The sequence below is a fragment of the Sphaeramia orbicularis genome, chromosome 14 (genome assembly GCF_902148855.1).
Source record: "Sphaeramia orbicularis chromosome 14, fSphaOr1.1, whole genome shotgun sequence".
In the NCBI taxonomy this organism is placed as follows: domain Eukaryota; kingdom Metazoa; phylum Chordata; class Actinopteri; order Kurtiformes; family Apogonidae; genus Sphaeramia; species Sphaeramia orbicularis.
Window position 1 is genome coordinate 31,610,589 of NC_043970.1, and position 18,557 is coordinate 31,629,145.

The following is an 18,557-nucleotide window of genomic DNA, read 5'->3' on the forward strand; positions in this document are numbered from 1 at the left end:
GTTTGGTAATGGATTTATAAGCTGTGTAATTTATTTACAGATTACATTCATTTATATACAGTCATGGAAAAAATTTATTAGAAGGATTTATTACAAGGATCTACAGGAACAGTAAATTAAATATAGGAAAATTCTTGGTTTCGACTGAACCCCCCCCCCCCCCCACACCCACACACACACACACACACACACACACACAAAATACAGAGGATAATATTAAAATGAATAGTGACAATTTACTTAAAAAAGTTTAAACAGATAGAAAAATTCATTTAGGACCTGCCATTAAAGTGACTCTGGGTTTTAATGGGTTAAGAAATATCACATTTTTGGAAAAGCACCAAAAGAATAGTGTGGAAAATGCAGACAGAAAAGGAAAGCTAAAAGTCTGGAAGCATTTGCCATAATCCAAAGCGTAAACATGTGCTTGGTATGGGGGCCGGGGGTCGTGCCAGTGCGTCATACCGGAGTGCGTCGACCCTCTTCCCTTTAAAATAGTTTGATCTGCCACGCCCACTCCATAATTTCCTCTCAGCTGTTACTGTAAATCGCTTTCAGTTTCCTCATGCATCCATTCACAAATCGGTGTTCTTGAGCAGGAGGGAAAGTCGGATTGCACGTTTCACCCCCGCGTCGGATTAATCAGCTCGTCTGTCACTTTGGAACAACTTGTTGCGCAGCTGCTATTTCCAGCCTCCTCTGTGGTCCAGGGCTGCACACAGACGAGGGGATACTTCCATTCTGCAGCAAATATACACCCTGTTGTGTGTTCCTGCTCTGATCTGGACACTATAGTGGACTCCTGTGGGAGCTGAGGCATGGATAAACTGGTGCTTCTGGTGTCCAGGTCACATACGTCGTTTTAACGCGCAGGCCAAACCTCTGAGCGTGGATTTGGTGTTGAAATAAAAATGAGTTTCAGTTGAAGTCCTGTAGTCCGCAGTGAAGTTTGGAGTTTTGTTCTAATATGATCGCAGTGAAGGGGGATGCGAGTCATGAGCTGGACGCGTCCTTTCCACGGACTGGACTGGAGCCACAGCCTCTTCTACCTGACTTTACTTCTGTGGACCAGACGCATGAGTGGACTGGCTGACTTCTCAAGTAAGATGATGATGATGATGATGATGATCCAATCTTTTCACTTAATCCATAAAGACCCAAGCATCCACCAGAGACCTTTACCATCTTCTGATCTAAACTGTTTAACACCTGTTGATCCGCTAATCTAGTGGAGTACTCTGGAAGTACATCTGTCTCAGCAGATTTTGAATCATAAAAGTCTTTGCATTTCTAGCACTTGAATTTTTTTTTGCACTGAAATTAAGTATCTGAATTTTTTGTCTCTCAATGTAACTATGTTGGTAAATTTAGAATAAAGAAAAATTCAGATGCAAAAAATTCAGAAGCAAAAAATTCAGATGAAAAAATTCAGAAGCAAAAAAATCAGAAGGAAAAATTCAGATGAAAAAATTCAGATAAAAAAAAATCAGATGAAAAAATTCAGATGCAAAAAATTCAGGTTAAAAAATTCAGACGTAAAAAATTCAGAAGCAAAAAATTCAGATGAAAAAATTCAGATGCAAAAAATTTCGAAGCAAAAAATTCAGATGCAAAAAAAATTCAGACACAAAAAATTCAGAAGCAAAAAATTCAGATGCAAAAAAATTCAGAAGCAAAAAATTCAGAAGCAAAAAATTCAGATGCAAAAAATTCAGAAGCAAAAAATTCAGAAGCAAAAAAATTCAGATGCAAAAAATTCAGAAGCAAAAAATTCTGATGAAAAAATTCAGAAGCAAAAAATTTAGGAGCAAAAAATTCAGATGCAACAAAATTCAGATGAAAAAATTCAGAAGCAAAAAATTCAGATGAAAAATTCAGATGCAAAAAATTCAGATCACACATCTGGGACTCCAAGGATAAGCAATGGATTCTGTTTCAAGTCGAACCGAGAGTCAGCCAATTGAGTTACGTTAGGTTGGTCATGTGACGCAGATGCAGGAAGACAGTCAGCGCGGATGTGTGATCTGAATTTTTTGCATCTGAATTTTTTTTGCTTCTGATTTTTTTTGTCTCTGAATTCTTTGTATCTGAATTTTTTGTATCTGAACTTTTACATCTGAATTTTTTGCTTCTGAATTTTTTGTATCTGAATTTTTTTACATCTGAATTTTTGCTTCTGAATTTTTTGTACCTGAATTTTTTTATTCAAAATTTATGAACATAGTTAAATTGAGAGACAAAAAAAATTCAGATACTTAATTTCAGTGCAAAAAAAAAAATTCAGTGCTAGAAATTCAATGGCTTTTATAATTCAAAATTTGATGAGACAGATTTACTTCCATAGAGTACCCCCTGAAATATACTTTTTTAGCCAAGTACCCCCAACTCTCACTTCAAATTTGTCCCTGTGCCAAAGATGTCTGTTTATATTTTCAAAACAACATATTTTTAACTGTAATATATACAAAAAAAAAAAAAGATTTTTTTTTTTACAGTAAATTTTGTGTGCAAGATATAAACTGAAAAGTGCCCTCTTTCATTGATAAGAAAAATAAATAAATTGGTCATTAATTAATAAATGAACCTTTCATCACCAAAAAATAACAAGTGTTCAGAGAATGCAAACCTCCACCAAGCACCCCAAACAGTGTGCATGTGTGGATCGACTATTTCTTTTTAAATTAAACAGTTTCAAGGTTGTTCCATACAGCAAAAAAAGTTGAAGCTTGGTACCAGTCATGTGTTTGTCAGATTACATTAAATTCCAATCAAAATTTGTTGAGTTATAATGAAAAATGTGTCGGAAATGGGATTTTCAACGTTAAATTGAAATGTCCACATAGTCCACATTCCACAGTGGGTGTGGACAATTTTGTTCCAGATACAAGATATTCTTATAAGCTACAAGTGTATCAAATTGGAGGCTAATCAGAGTCATTTTAAATTTTTTATGAATTTTTGAAAATTGCTCAATGATGTCAGATAGGAAAATTGGAGATTTTGTGACCTTGCTGTGACCTTGAACTTTGGCCTACTTGGCCCAAAATTTAATGGGTTGGTCCCAGGGCCTAGGCCTATCTGTGGGTAAAATTTGGTAAAGATGGTTGTAATAGTTTCCCTGTAAAGTTGCTAACAAACAAACAAACACACAAAGCAAAGTGATCACAATATCTCCTGGCGGAGGTAATTACTTAGCTCCTCAAATAAACTCATTTTGAATAATATAAAATAGAAATGTTCTTAAAATGTTACCAAAGCTTAAACAAGATGATCGACAATAAAACTATTATCTGAATGTATTTAATGTGTTTTATCTTTCAGCATTAATTCTCATTAGTACATGATGACTTATTTAATGTATTTTTCCAAAAAAATGTTCAAGTACCCCCTGGGCTTCTTCCAAGTACCCCAGTTTGGGAACCCCTCCACTAATCCTATCAGTACATGTAAATAAATACAGTTTGTCATCTTTTCATGGTCATCAGATATGACCCATTTGGACGTTCAGAGGCTCAGTAGTGAACATGGAAACACCATTATCTTCTACAACATTGATTCACCAGTAAAACCCATAAAGTCTGATAAATGATGGATGGAGACACTTGGTTTATGTTCAGGTAATGATATATTCTACTGAAAAAGTCACTACTTCTTCAGTTTTCTCTGCTTTTTGATATAGTAACCCTCAACTTTAATCTGAGTGTTTATGAACATCTATATCATCAATAAATTAAATATTGGAAAATACCTGATTTTTGCTGGAAAAATGCAAAATACCGTGGATTATTTTATAATAAATGGTGACAAATTACTTAAGAAATGTGAAATATAGAGGAAAAAAAATCATTTGGGAACTACCACAAAAGTAACACTGGGTCTTTATGGGTTAAATGTGTGACTCAAATCTGCTTTTTCATGACACCACAAACCACATGGAACCTAGTCTTTTCAGTTCTGATCTGGTCCACTTCCATATGTGGTACTGGATCAGATACAGATCTGATCTTTTTCAATGTGAACTCAGTCTGAACAGCCAGATCGGAATTTCAGGAGATTTGAAGATTTGGCACAACTCTGCACTGAAGTCATAGACCTTCACATGCAACATAGATATGAACGTAAGAGTTAAATGAATCCTAAACATAAACACTGATATTAAAACACCATTTAGCCTAAAAATATGGTTTGGTTACACAACTTTTACTTGTGCTAGAGTGCATTAGTACTTTTACTGAAGGAAATGACCCTACCACTTTTATTCATGTGTTTCTGTAGCAGGGCTGTGGTCAGTTCACACTGGAATATCATATTGGTCACATTAAAGACGCAATAATAAGGACAGACAAACAAAGTAATCATATCTCAGCTGTATATCAGAACTGAGCACTAAGACCGACAGTATACATGTGTTTGAAAACAGTGAGGTGATGATTAAAGGATAAATTGGGATATTTTTCTCTCAAGACCATCATGTTTCTTAGGTTTGGTAATGGATTTATAAGCTGTATAACATATTTACAGATTACATTCATTTATATACAATCATGGAAAAAAATATTAGACCACCCCTTGTTTTCTTAAATTTCTTGTTCATTTTAATGCCTGGTACAACTAAAGGTACATTTGTTTGGACAAATATAATGATAACAACAAAAATAGCTCATAAGAGTTTAATTTCAGAGCTGATATCTAGCCATTTTCCATGTTTTCTTGATAATAACCAAAATCACTTCAGTTCTTACATCAATAACTATGGCATTGTACTGACAAAAACAGTGCTTTTAGACATTCCGTGTTTTCTTTACTGTCTGTTTTAGTCACATGATACACACAGGAGTTAGTACTTGATTGCATAACCATTGTTTTTTGATGACTTTTGATGGTCTAATAAAGATGATCATTATCTTATTCACATCTCTCTGGGTCCTAAAGCATCTGCACACAGTTCAGTCTGATTTTTTAAAAATCATTTTCAGCAATTTCATTGATTGTTTGGTCATATTCAGCTTCTGTATGTGTTTATTGTAGCTTATGTGTATGATTGTTTTATTACAGATACAGATGAAATTGGTTGATCCCCAGGGGGAAATTCACTTTTGTCATCAGCCCAATAAAAGAAAAGAAAGAAAACTAAGCAAAAATGAGCAATCACCAATCCATGAATCATCAGACTGAGCGGTTCTGTAGTCGGATATTACTATAATAATGGATTTGTTGACCTCTACAGTGGTGAATTTGTCTTGATATAAAACTAATTATTATATATTTCACAGTTTTCTTTAACTGTATTATATTATTTTAAAACCTCATTCATCACTTTCCTGTATGTCCCTGTTTCTGACCATGTAAATCACAGTGGACTTTTTTTCCAGATGCCATGTTGCTGGTGGGTCTTGCCCCCTGTAGTTATTTTTGATGAATGCAGCTACATGTCGAGTTAAAGTTTTTAAGTTTGTATTTCCCTGTTACAGATTACCTCTCCAGAATCATCACCAGTCACTCTGCTCACGCGTGTGACGGACAGCCTTTACGCCTTCACTGTCCACGTCACTCCACCATCTCCATCCAGTCCGCTTTCTATGGCAGCGGTGAGGCCAGGCTGTGCAGAGCAGACCCGGACCCTCCACTGAGAGACCACAACCACAGCTGTTCAGCTTTTACTGCTCTACAGGTGCATTTTAAGTATAGTATATACAGCGTTTTTCACTTTAATGGGTCAGCAGTGAATATGTGGGTGTTTTCACAGTTTTAGTAATTTTATTTCGGGATCGCTTCCATATGTTGTGATGCTTAAGATATGTTAACCCTTTCATGCACAGTGGTCACTCCAGTGGACAGTTATTCTACAGCTGTTCTTTTGTATATTCACAGGTTTTGTTGTTTTAGTTGCATAATCAGCCAACAGTGGATACTATGCACCATCCAATACACTGACATTCATACCATTACTGTAACTTTACTGTTCTTGATAAACCTGATCTAGAGTGATTTGTTTGAGTGTAAATCAATTGTTAATTGTTAGACTGTAATTAACAGTTTTTTTAAAAAACAAAAAGTTTTTTTTTTTTTTTTTTTTTTTTGCATATTATCTCCATGAACTAGGAAGATTATTACTGTTATTAATTATTTAAGGAGAAGGGGTGGGATTTTATAAATTATGCTTCTTCTCACTCCTTTTCGAATATATATCATATGTCTTATGTTTGAGTGTTTGGTTTATTTATTTTCATCTGTTTTGACATTCATATTCGAAATAAATACATCAATCAATCAATCAAATCAATCAATCAAGTGAGTCATAACTAGTATTAGAGTATGTTAAAATGTGAGAAAACATCAGATTAGCAGCATTAAAAATGTTTTTATTTCATTGTTTTTATATCACTTTCTGGTATTGGGCTTTAAATACATGTTTCTGTGCTTCAAAAATAAAATGCATGGTGTAGCCACGTGGACATTTTTGTAAATCCATGAAAAAAAAAAACAAACTCAGTTGCATTGTTTTGTCATGCCTAATGAGGAATAAAAACACTCAAGAAAAGATCTCGACAAAGGTTCTAATAATTCATGCATGAAAGGGTTAAAAGAATCTGACCTTTCAGGGTCCCTTAAAGGGGTCATTTTTTGCTAAACCCACTTTTATTAGTCTTTGGTACATTTATTTGTGTATTTGCACCCTAATAGTTCATAAAGTTTGAATTTGAACCCTCCAGGTGCTGCAAAGCTATCTTTATATTTATTTAGGCAAAAATTAAGTGGATTTCTACAACTGTTTTAATTCCTGCTTTAATTGTTACATCTATAACTAGTTACATCACGACATTTGCCCATATAAGGTCAAGACTTCTGGCGATCATTTCTCTGACTGCACCATAATTGTTTGTCAGCAGCAGCAGTTGTAGTCCATACCGAAAATGTGTCCAAACTTGGAGCTGATTACCTCCAATGTTCAGTTGTTGGTTGCATTAACGAACACAAGTGGCTGAATGGAACAGAAAACACGGTCGACAACCTGGAGGGGGTGGGGCATGAAGTGGCTCATTTGCATTTATAGGGCCATTTTTGGTGTCATTACACAGAAATAGGGTTGAAGATGGACCTGTGGAGTTTAATTAACCCTTTCATGTATGAATTATGAGATCCTTAGTCGAGATTTGTTTATTTTTTACTGTTTTTCTTCCTCTTTAGGCATGAAAAAATGATGTGATTCTTTATTTATTTATTTTTTTATGAACTTATTTTTCATGGAGTTACAAAAATGTCCACACTGCTGAACACCATGCGTTTAATTTTTGAAGCAAACAAAACATGTATTTAAAACCCATCATCCGAAAGTGATATACTGTGTGAAAACTATGAAATAATAATATTTTTCATGTAGCTGATGTTTTCTCACATTTTAACATACTCTAATACTAGTTATTACTCACTTCATGGAGATGATATGCAAAAAAAAACCCCAACTTTTTGATGAAGACAACTTTTATTATTAGTCTTATAACAATTACCAATTGATTTACACTAAAACATATTACTGCAGATCAGGTTTATCAAGAACAACAAAATTACAGTAATGGTGTGAATTGCAGTGTATGGGATGATGCATGAAGTATCCACTGTGTTGGATGATATGAAACTAAAACAACAAAACCCATGAATTTAACAAGAGAAGAATAGCTGTCCACTGTAGTGACCAGTATGCATGAAAGGGTTAATGAAGAATTCAGACGCAAGCATGGCATTTACAGGGAAATCATTTAAAATGCATAATTCCATTTAAAAAAGCAAAATATCACTCCTTTAAAACATGTTGAATAGAGGATCAGAGTGTACTGCTGGTGTTTTGTAGAAGGTAGAATGCATGTCTTTACAGCTGTAATGTTTGATACAAGAAGAAATTCCCCACTGCTCTCTTGGCACAGACCTAATTCGTTGCCATATTTGTTTGTAGGTAGTGCATGTTTGGTGTTTAAATTTACCATCTTATGTACACTGTGTATCATCATCATGTCAGCTTCAGCCTAAATTCTGTCAATGCTCTGTGGTGTTCTGTGGTGTTTGTTGTGTAGAAGCTGCTGTCAGAGTGTCAGAGCCATAGAGACTGCCAACTGCCTGTCACCCACCTGCTGTTTGGGCGAGACCCTTGCCCTGGCACCACCAAATACCTCCATGTGGACTACAAGTGTAAACCCAGTGAGTTGAGGAGCTTCAGTTTTTAACATGGCATCTTTCCCAAGTAGGCTTATTTCAGCATTTATGCAACACTTAGAAATGGAAAGCAAATAGCACATACACAGAAATGTAGTCACAAATAGGATATGCAGAGATTGTAACAGAGAAGAGTGATTTACAAATTCACTGTGACTTGTATTTCATTGCAGACACTATAAAGCAGTGGTTCCCAACCTGTTTTGGCTCGTGACCCCATTTTAACATAAATTTCTGGTGACCCCAGACATTCAAAACAGAGATTTTTTTTTTTTTTTGTTGGTTAAAATTAATTTAATTTTGATCATGTAATAGTTTGCTATACTATGTTGCAAATAAATGTTAATTTTAGATGATATCTAGTCTATACATGTTTATTATTATGGATGGAGGCAGAAAAGCCAGGTGTAGATTACTGCACAAAGTGAGAATTTTATTTTCCTTGGTCAGGATATGTACAGTCAGTCCAGCTTGGATCTGACAATTAATACTGAACAAACAATAACTCAAACTATGAATTATGAAAGAGCTGCAGCATCTTAACCCTTATGGTCTGAGCCTATTTTGGCCATTTTTGAGTACTTTTGATTTTGCCTTTATATACTATCTAAAGAAATGTTTACTATACCCATGTTTGATATCTTTTTTTCCTCAGCATAACTTCATCTATAACATCTGCATATTATTTTTTCACTTTAACCTATTTGATCAACACAAAAGGACAAAAAACACACAAAAAATATTAAAATCTGATTTGAAAAATGTATATAATCAACAATGAACATCTGAAAGATAAACAGTACCATAGTGCTTCAGTTTCAGCTTCAGTTTGTCATGTCTTTCATGGGTTGTGATTGTCTCCCTCGACTCACCATATATTTTTTATTAGTACATTTTTTTTTTCTTTGTATATAAATTACTAGAAATTTCAGGTGACCCCATTTGAATTCCAGGCGACCCCACGTGGGGTCCCGACCCCAAGGTTGAAAAACACTGCTATAAAGCCACATATGTAACATTTTTTTCAGTGGACTTCATGTCACATCCATTTGTATGCATAAATTATCATGGGGTCAGTCTAAGATGAGAAAGAAACTGATTATAAACATCCATTCAGTAAAAATGAGAATAAAGACAGGCTGACATTTACCAATTTGCACAGAAATACATTAGAATATCACTGAAAGGTTCCACAGAAAAAACAAAAAGAAAATCATTTGGATGTTTCAGCCTCTATAGCCCAATTTACATGCGACAAATATAACCTGTGAACCCCCATGTCTGTGTTTAATGCTGCATATTTATACATGATTTGTGAGGTTTGTTTTTCACTCAAATTTACTGACATTATTCCCCAGTTCTGATGTCAAAGCTTAATGCTTACAGATCAAAATGTGTCTTACTATAGGTGCCATGGATGTCATACATCTCACCATCTTTTGAGATTTTCAGAATGATTTAAGTTTGCTCTTTCAGTGAGTTTACATCTGAATTCCCAGTTTTAAAACTTCAATTTATTGTCACCTTACACATCCTCTGTAGTCATTTACCAGGAAATAAGGTGAATAAATGTGAACTTTTTTTTGTGGTTTGGTTTGTACATCAATCATTGCACTTTGTACAATAATTATAATAAACATAAAAACCAAAAAAGGAATAGGCTAGAAGCAAAAGCTTATTTTTTTGCCTATCCATTTCACCTGATACACTGCTTACATTAAATCAAATGTGTACAGCATCGAGCATTCACACCATAAACAGAAAAAAATCAACAACAAAAACATATTTACCATTTCAATTCAATACTCCTAAATAATTTAAAACTAAAGGCATTTTTTTAAACTTTGCCAAAGGAGTGAATAACTTAAATACTTAATGAGGTCCATTCCATAATTTCACACCCATTGGAAACAAAAACCATTACAGATCACTCAGAATCATACAGATGTCGATTCACACCGAACCAATATACATGGAATTCTTACTGTTTGATTTCCAGACATGGCAAATTGGCACAGGAGTAAGATCACGGAAAACCTCCACAATTTTTATAAATAAGCAGAGGTCCAGAGGTAACAGTAGGCCTGTATGAATAGGGCTGAAGTTGAAGAATATAATAAAAGCATCATCTGAACACATGTGATCTCCCTTCACTCAGAAATCACCGTATCAGGAACTGTCATTTTTCTCTAAGGATATAACCACATGAGCTCTGGACAGTCCTACCCCCTCACTTTCCCACCATTATATCCTCCTCCTCATCCTTTCTGCCTTTTCTCCTCATTCAGCTGAACACAAAAGACAAGTGGCATGTGACGGAGAAACCATGGTCCTGCGCTGTAAGCCCCCCAGGGTGCTGAACATCTACGCAGCTGTCTATGGCAGAGGCCTGGGCCAAACTGACACCTGCCCCTCACAACTGACAAGACCACCCCCATTTGGTGAGTCAAAGGGAGTCTCTATATATTGTGAATAAGACTAGTTCCACCACTATAAGAAAACATAATGAAGAGGAAATGAATCTTTACAGCACTGAAAAGCTCTGTGAATGAATTATTTGCTTTTCCTTAAATAGGATTTGACTTTTAACCCTCAAAGACCTAAATGGCCGCCAGTGAACGAAAGCATCTGTTGAACTCAATATCTTATAGACCACTGAGTCTGTCAATGCTTTTTATTAATTCAGATAAAAAGCAGTTTCTCAGCTTTTCAGCAGCTCCCGATGTGTCTATTTTGGATGTTCAGAGGCACCGTAGTGAATGAGTGAATGAACAACTGTTTTTATTATTGTGTCTTGCATAAAAAACATGCCCAGCCCTTACCTGGGCTTATAAGACACCAGAAATACAAACCAAAAATCAAATACCGGACAATAGGCACAATAGATATGAACAAAACAAAGTACTGACCTATGTAAACAAACACATCTGCCGCTTTTTCCAGGCTTTACGAACAAATAATGCTAATTTATATACATTTGAACTAAACAACCATTTCATCTTGTCATCATCAGTGGTCCAGAACATATCAGGATTTCAGATAAACATATCATCAAACAAAGAGGCTCTCAGTTCATCATATAGAGGACAATAGAAAAGAAAATGTGATTCATTTTCCACTTTCCCCACACAGTCCACAAAGTCTGTTTTTGTCTGGGGTTTGGGTATATCTCCCAGTTTCTAAGCCAAGGGAAGGATTCCTGTACGCAACTAAGTTTGTGCTGACATAAAACTCTGTTTTATATGTGTTTTTTAGTTGAATGTATGTCCGCAGCTTCAGTTTAGTCAGGATCCCATTCACCCATTTTTCTTCAAAAGCAGACATTAGGTTAGCTCTGATCTTGTTAATGCTACATGAAAGGTTACTGTGAAATATTGAAGTTGTGCTTCTGCAAAGACAGCTCTGACCTCTGCCGCCCAATGGGACCTTGTCTTACCCCAGCCAAATACTTTTTTGGTTATTCGATATTCTGGTATATTAATAATATGAATAGCAAATGTGGATACTCATCATCTGCTGCAACATTGATTCACCAATAAAACCCATGTTCTTTATGTTCAGTTAATGATATATTTAGCTGAAAAAGTCACCTTTTCTTCATTTTGTTTTGTTCTGATATAATAAGCTTTGAAATGACTCTAAGCTTTTATGAATATCTATATTATCAGCAAATGAAATATAGGAAAATACCTGATTTTCATTGAAAATGCAAAACTAAGGAAAATGTATATAATTAGAGTCAATAAAGAAGTCCGATAAATAGTAATGATTCATTTATCAGTCATTTACAGGAATGCAGCTGCAACAACTCTCCACTACGTAGACACAGTCTGTCATAGTGCTTTATGTTTCATTACAAATGCTGCATTCAGGACCCATCACTGTGACCTGTACATATGGTCTCCTGGCCTTCACTAAGGCTCAGGAGGCAGTGGTATTGGCTTGTATTTATCTACAAGGCTGTATAGGGCAAACTACCCCCATATCTCTGTCGTCTCCTGTCTCCATACACGAGTGGATACAACTCCCGCTCATCACATCGGCTCCTCCTTAGAGTCCCCAGAATCCACTCAGAGCTTGGTAAAACAGCTTTTTCCCGTGATGGACTTTGGTCATGGAACAATTTGCAACACTCAGTTCAGCTTTAGCATTTTATTACCTTGGGTGAATTCAAATCTGTTCTGTCAGACTGTCTAACAGAAGTGTGGAACTGCTATCCTTAAACTGGTTTTCAGTTTTTGTTTTTTTTTGTTTTTGTTTTTTTTTAATCTTTTTTTGCCATTTTATCCTGTCTTAATTGTATGGAAGTTTTCTTAATTGTATGTAGGTTTGGTGTGTTAGTTCATTTGTATTGTACTGATGTGCCTCTTGGTTAGGTCTCCCTCAAAAAACACATTTTTTCTCCAGGGACTTTGTGGTTAAATAAAGGTTAAATAAATAAATTATAAATAAATCATTCTAAACTTCCTTCCACTCCTTTTCAAATATTTCAATTAAGCCATTATGTGATCAACAGTTTATTTTCTGCAAAATATGTTATGTTTATATTCTCTTATATTTCTCCTTGTCTGTAAATCTGTATTTTCTCCATTGTTTTTCTTCTACTTCTACATGTTAAAAATACATTTCATTTTAATAATAAAAGATAAATCACTTAGGAAGGATAAATGGAGGGAAATATTCATTCCAAGGTTCAACTAAAGTCAAACTCCTTCAAATCAAGGGACTGTTTTAAGTGTCATAGTTTTATCTCTATGTTTTGTGAGCATTATCACGCTCATACTTAGCTGCTGTCTTTTCCTTTTCTTCCCCCTGCAGAGTGTCTGAACCATGAAGCCTTGCATTTAGTGTCTAAGTCCTGCTACAGCAAACAGAAATGTGCCGTTGCCGTCAGCAACCAAACTTTTAGGGACCCCTGCTTTCCAGGAACCAGGAAGTACCTCAGTGTCATCTATTCATGTGGTAGGAATCTTTCTGCTTTCTTAGACATGCAGTGTTGTTGTTATTGTTGTTACAGGCCTGATGATAAATGACAGGTTTTAAAATAAGAACAGGCTTATGTGGTATTATGGGTAGTTTACGTCACCTCTGTTCTTGCTTTATTCATTATGTTACTTCGGACTCTTATCCTCTGATCTCACCATCAGCCATTCTTATTGTATCACACCCCCCTACACAGTAGCCGAGGGTAATAGATTGTGAGCTCAGATTTGCGTGTTGAGACTGACATCCTGGTAAACTTCCTGTGATTGGCTGAAAGGCCAGTGAGGTCATCCAGCTGCACTGTTCACACATCATACTCCATGTGAGATTTGACTTCAGTCGGGTGCTGAAAGAATCTTTTTTTTCTCTGTCGGCTCAATCTAACAAACAACAATGAGAGTTAACCTTGTGGACCGCTTATCAGCACAATTGGACCAAATGTATTCATATTCATAGTTTGAGAATGTGAGTCATAACATGGGTCCAGAGTGCAGAAGTTTAGATGTGGGATGAATGGTGCACTGCAAACTCAGTGAACAAGTCTGAGTCTAAAGCATCCAAGACCAGCATTGGGATCATCTCCTTTAACCCATAAAAGACCCAAACAGCCACTGGCAACCAAAATCCACTACTGGTCTGAAATGTTTAATACCTGTTTATCCATTAAACCTATCAATACATGTAAATAACTGGTGTAAAATGCAGTTTGACATCTTTTCGTGGTCGTCAGATCAAGTCAACTTTATTATAAACCACTTTAAAAACAACACAATAGGCCAAAGTGCTGTGAACAGACATAAAAACAAATAAAACACATAAAAGAATGAATAAAAACAATAAAAGTAGTTATACATGAAGACAATAAAAGCCAACCTCAAGCAAAAGAGAAAAAAATGTGTTTTATGAGAGGATTTAAAAATAGAAATTGAGGTATAACCCATCTGGACATTCAGAGCCTCCATAGTGAACATGGAAACACCATCCTCTTCTACAACATTGATTCACCAGTAAAACCCATGGAGTTGGATATATAACAGTGGATGGAGGCACTTGGTTTATGTCCAGTTATTGATATCTTTGCTGAAAAAGTCATTTTTTCTTCAATTTTCTTTAGTTTTTGATATAATAACGCTCAACTTTTATTTGAGCTTTTACGAACTTTATGATCAGTAAATTAAATATAGGAAAATACATGATTTACACTGAAAAATGGTAATTACAGAGGATAAAATTATAATAAATGGAAATAAATCACTTAAGATAGGTTAAATATATAGAGAAATTCATTTGGGAACTGCCACAAATGTAGCTCTGGGCCTTTACGGGTTAAAATGCATTCCACTGTAGATAACAGAGTACATGTCCTTAAATATAATTTGTTAGATATTCTGTTACATTGACTTAGACTACATTGCTAAACATTGATTTTGCTAGGGGGAGAAAAAAAAATTCAAATCTGAAATCAGAATTTTTCCAGCACAACAGGACTTTGAGATATGCACAAGTCACTATACTTTAGCAGCATATTATGGGAGTGTTTTAGTTTTATAAGTTCTAAGTGACCAAACTGTATGTGGATTTCAATGCCTGAGAGAAAGATCTGGTGCAGTCCACAGTGATGTAAAGCTTTTAATTTGATCCCTGATTGGAGAACCCATTGGTGATTCTGTATTATCTTCTAAATTCCGCTCTAAATGAACAAGGAGTTCATCTGTGCAAGTGGTGCAACATTTTCTGAGCCACGATAGTTAGAGATAATTATGATCAACTAGATGAGGATGTGATGAATGTATAAGAACAGATGGGTCACAGAATGTTGCTCTGTCATTTCCTCCACTCACACCTTGATTTTTTCCCCACCAAGTTTGGGTGATGTTAATGATGAGCATGGTCAATGTTTTCATCTCACAATCACACAAGTGAGTGTAAGAAACATTTTGGAACAATTCTGAGCTAATTTGACGGATTCTGATACTGACGTTTATTCATTATTGGTTCATTATAAGTAAATTTGCCCAGTTTAGTACATAGAGTACATATAGCTAGAATGTGAACACACAATAAAAGGCCTTTAATTGGAAAATTGCTTTTGCGATCACATTCCTGACACGCTAGAGAAATGCTGATTTCCAATTTAGAATCAGCATGCTTCATTTTTTTCACTTGTAGATGAAAAGATTTTTTGTTGTCCTTTTTTTTATTAGAGTATCCCAGGATTCTTTCCAAAAGTATTTGAAAAACGTGTTTGTAGAGATAGAAGTTGTAAGTGTATGTAAAAATAAAGCCATTTGGTATGTTCTCTGGCAAAAAGGATTAATATCCTATTTTTCTTTGGCCTTAGATTTGTAGCATCAATTTAGAGTGAAAACTGGAAATGAAATATGAAAAGAAAGAGGATTTAATTTAATTTTTCCCTGCATTTTATTAAAATAAAAACGGCCATTTGGTGCTTTTGCTACAAAAACAGAGACAGTAAAAGTGAGTGTTGTTTATTCTTTGTTCACATTGTATGATATATGCACTTTTTTAGCGCTTTGTTCTAAGATAAAGGGTACTGACGCCTAATGAGGAATGCCAGTAATCTGTTAGTTTCAAGAATGTAACCATATTCTGATTCTGACCTTTTTAAACTGTAGCTAAATAGTTGCTCATATTTTGTATTAAAATCACATGTTTTCTGTTAGTTCCCAACTCTATTCAAGACCATCCTTTCTGTTTTCCTTTCACTAGTACCGCAGAATTTACTAAGGGAAGCAGACCCGAGCATATTCAGCTCCACGTCTTCGCCTTCTGTGGAAACTGAAAAAGGTGACGTCATTATGCAATTTGCTGTAGTTTCAGGTTTTCCTGTGGCATTTTTTCTTAGATTTTCTCCTCCTGCAGATCTGAAGGAACCTTCTCCCAAAGGTTCACCAAAGCCAGACACCTCAGGAGCTATGATGAGCAACTCTCTCCTAACTTATGCTTTCATCAAAGGTAAAGATAACTTTCAGATTCTTTATTACCCCGTTCTGAAGGGGAGGCAAGGGGTCTTGTTTTTGGTTCAGTTTGTGTGTTTGTTTGTTAACACTCTAGGAGCAAAACTATTGGTTGAATTCATACCAAATTTGGTTGTAGATTGCCAGTGACCCAGAATAGATCTCATTACATTTTGGGAACAGTAGATCACAGTTCAAATTTTTTTATGAATTTTTTAAATCTTTTTTTTTTTTCCCCAGTTACTTTTAATCTGCAAAATTTCACATCTGTAGCAACAAAACTATTGGTTGAATTCATACCAAATTTGGTTTATGGATTGCTAGTGACCCAGAAGAGATGTGATTACATTTTGGGAAAAGTAGGTCAAAGTTAAAATTTTTTATGAATTTTAAAAATCTTTTCTCTTCTCCCATTTACTTATAATGGGTGAAATTTCAAATGTCTATAAAAACATCAATTTTGATTCAATTTACTTCAAACTTAGCACATATATAGAAGCAACTGATATGCTGATATCAGCACATGCATAGACATGATGACATCAGCTGGATCGATGCTAAAATAAGCTACAATATGTGTGAGGGATGAGGTTTGTTATGCCTGGCACCACTTGTTTGTCATGTAAACATTTCCATCATAGGTGTAATGTAAAGACGAAACGATGATGCAGTGGTCTTTTTAAAAAACACACGGATATAACAGAATGAAATAGTCAGTATAAAAATATATAAAAATCCATAAATAAATGATGCACAAAATAAAATCTGTGATAAAAGAATAAAAAAAGGTATTAATCCAATGTTAAAAAGTATTGCACTGAAATAGCCCAAGTCAATCAATATTGTACAAGGTTGTTAAGATCCCTCCATATAATGCACTAACACACGAGAATACACAACACAGAGGCCTCATCCAGGTTTTATTACATTTCCTTCTTTGTTTTTTTACTCCAGAGCATCCAGAGATGGCAGCGTTATTGTTCACGTCCAGCGTGTGTGTTGGTCTTCTGCTCACACTGTTGGCTCTGTCGGTCCGAGTTACCTGCCAGTGGCGCTCACCCCGAGACCACAGACTCACATCCAGATCTCACAGGCAGACCACCGGCTCCCAAGAGGATGATGATGATGAGGATGATGATGAGGATGAAGAAGAGGAAAGAGAAGATGATGAAGAGGGAACAGAGAGCTCTTTAATCTCTGCCATAGAGAGGAAGGCGATCCAAGGTTGGGAGGAGGTGACTTATGTGTGCGAGGCGGCGGAGCGGGCTGAGAGGATCGAGCGCAGAGAAATGATCATACAGGAGATTTGGATGAACGCTTATCTCAACGGCAGCTAAACTGTGACCCTACGTAGGCTGCTCAGCAAATTCAGGATGTTTTTCAGACTTTCTACAACATTTCCAGCCTCTGACACTGAAGAAAGTTTTGGGTTTATTTTCATTGTTGTGCATTTTGAAGTTGCAGTCATGAAGTACTAGCCATTTTTAAAGGATTAACACCTTTATGTTTGATTTGACTAGTTTAGCTAAATGAATACATTCTGTGGTTAAGAGTTTTGTTTAATCACATTCACCACCAAATTAAGCTACATTTTCAGGTTGACACATTGTTTACTGCTGCAGAAAGGGGTGTATTCATTGGGAACAACAGAGGTCATGAAGCTACTTTGTGTTATATTAGAAATAAGAAAAAGTTCCACGAGCAACAGTGTCAGTGAAAATGATAAATGACTACTTTACCAAAGAGCATGTCATGTGACCTGAATGTGATGTGTCATGTGACCTCAATGGGAACGTGACCTGCCATAAAACCTACAAAGGGACTATGAAATGTTTCGTATATATATCTCTATCATCTCTTAATCTGACCAATCTGGGCTTTTACGCCAAGACTAGTTTTAATTTTAGCAACATGAAACTTTTCTAAGAATGTTACAAATGTTTCGGTTTCCTTTTACAAGTATTTAGCCACAGGCACTGTCTTGGAGTATGTGCAGGCTGGTCCAGAGTCAGTTCATCAGTTTCCTTCATTACAAATTTCACACAATTCACCGTTTCAGTTGAAACACTTGCCATGAACTTTACAGCTTCCCCATCACTACTGAGACAAAAGCTGGAACAACGATCTAGTATGTGTCAGCTTCCTGCCTCCGAGCAGTAGCGTCTTTTAGAGGTGCGTGTGTGTGTGTGTCAGTGACACAAGACAAAGAAAGGAAAGGTGTTGCATCCTTATCCCTGCACTCCAGGGGATGTTAAAATAAGCTGAACTTTGATTCTAAGACTGTATTAAAAGTTGCCCCATCCTTATAAAAACTGTGTTAAATATATGTTTTGTATAATCATGGCTCACTGGAAACTTTTAATAGTTTTTTTTATTTTTTATTTTTAC

At 35.6% G+C, this 18,557-nt stretch overlaps 1 protein-coding gene across 2 annotated transcripts; it reads left to right on the plus strand.

Moving 5' to 3' along the window:
* The first annotated feature begins 543 nt into the window (after window positions 1-543).
* Window positions 544-18,543, plus strand: eva1c (eva-1 homolog C (C. elegans)). 2 transcript variants are annotated; one of them, XM_030154954.1, is made up of 8 exons: window positions 544-1,101; window positions 5,472-5,671; window positions 8,070-8,193; window positions 10,497-10,649; window positions 13,027-13,170; window positions 15,922-15,999; window positions 16,075-16,167; window positions 17,124-18,538. In XM_030154954.1, the coding sequence occupies exons 1-8, from the start codon at window positions 987-989 to the stop codon at window positions 17,504-17,506; spliced, it is 1,290 nt and encodes a 429-aa protein (XP_030010814.1). In that variant the 5' UTR covers window positions 544-986; the 3' UTR covers window positions 17,507-18,538. The 2 variants fall into 2 exon arrangements, with proteins under 2 accessions (XP_030010814.1, XP_030010813.1); XM_030154953.1 differs by having other exon boundaries at window positions 15,922-16,167; window positions 17,124-18,543.
* Window positions 18,544-18,557: the final 14 nt, after the last annotated feature.

Bases quoted from the DNA above. Each gene is read 5' to 3' on its own strand.
- eva1c (XM_030154953.1), top strand. From the start codon at position 987: ATGCGAGTCATGAGCTGGACGCGTCCTTTCCACGGACTGGACTGGAGC. The intron at 1,102-5,471 runs GTAAGATGATGA...TCCCTGTTACAG, and splicing joins TGGACTGGCTGACTTCTCAA to ATTACCTCTCCAGAATCATC. The intron at 13,171-15,921 runs GTAGGAATCTTT...TCCTTTCACTAG, and splicing joins CAGTGTCATCTATTCATGTG to TACCGCAGAATTTACTAAGG.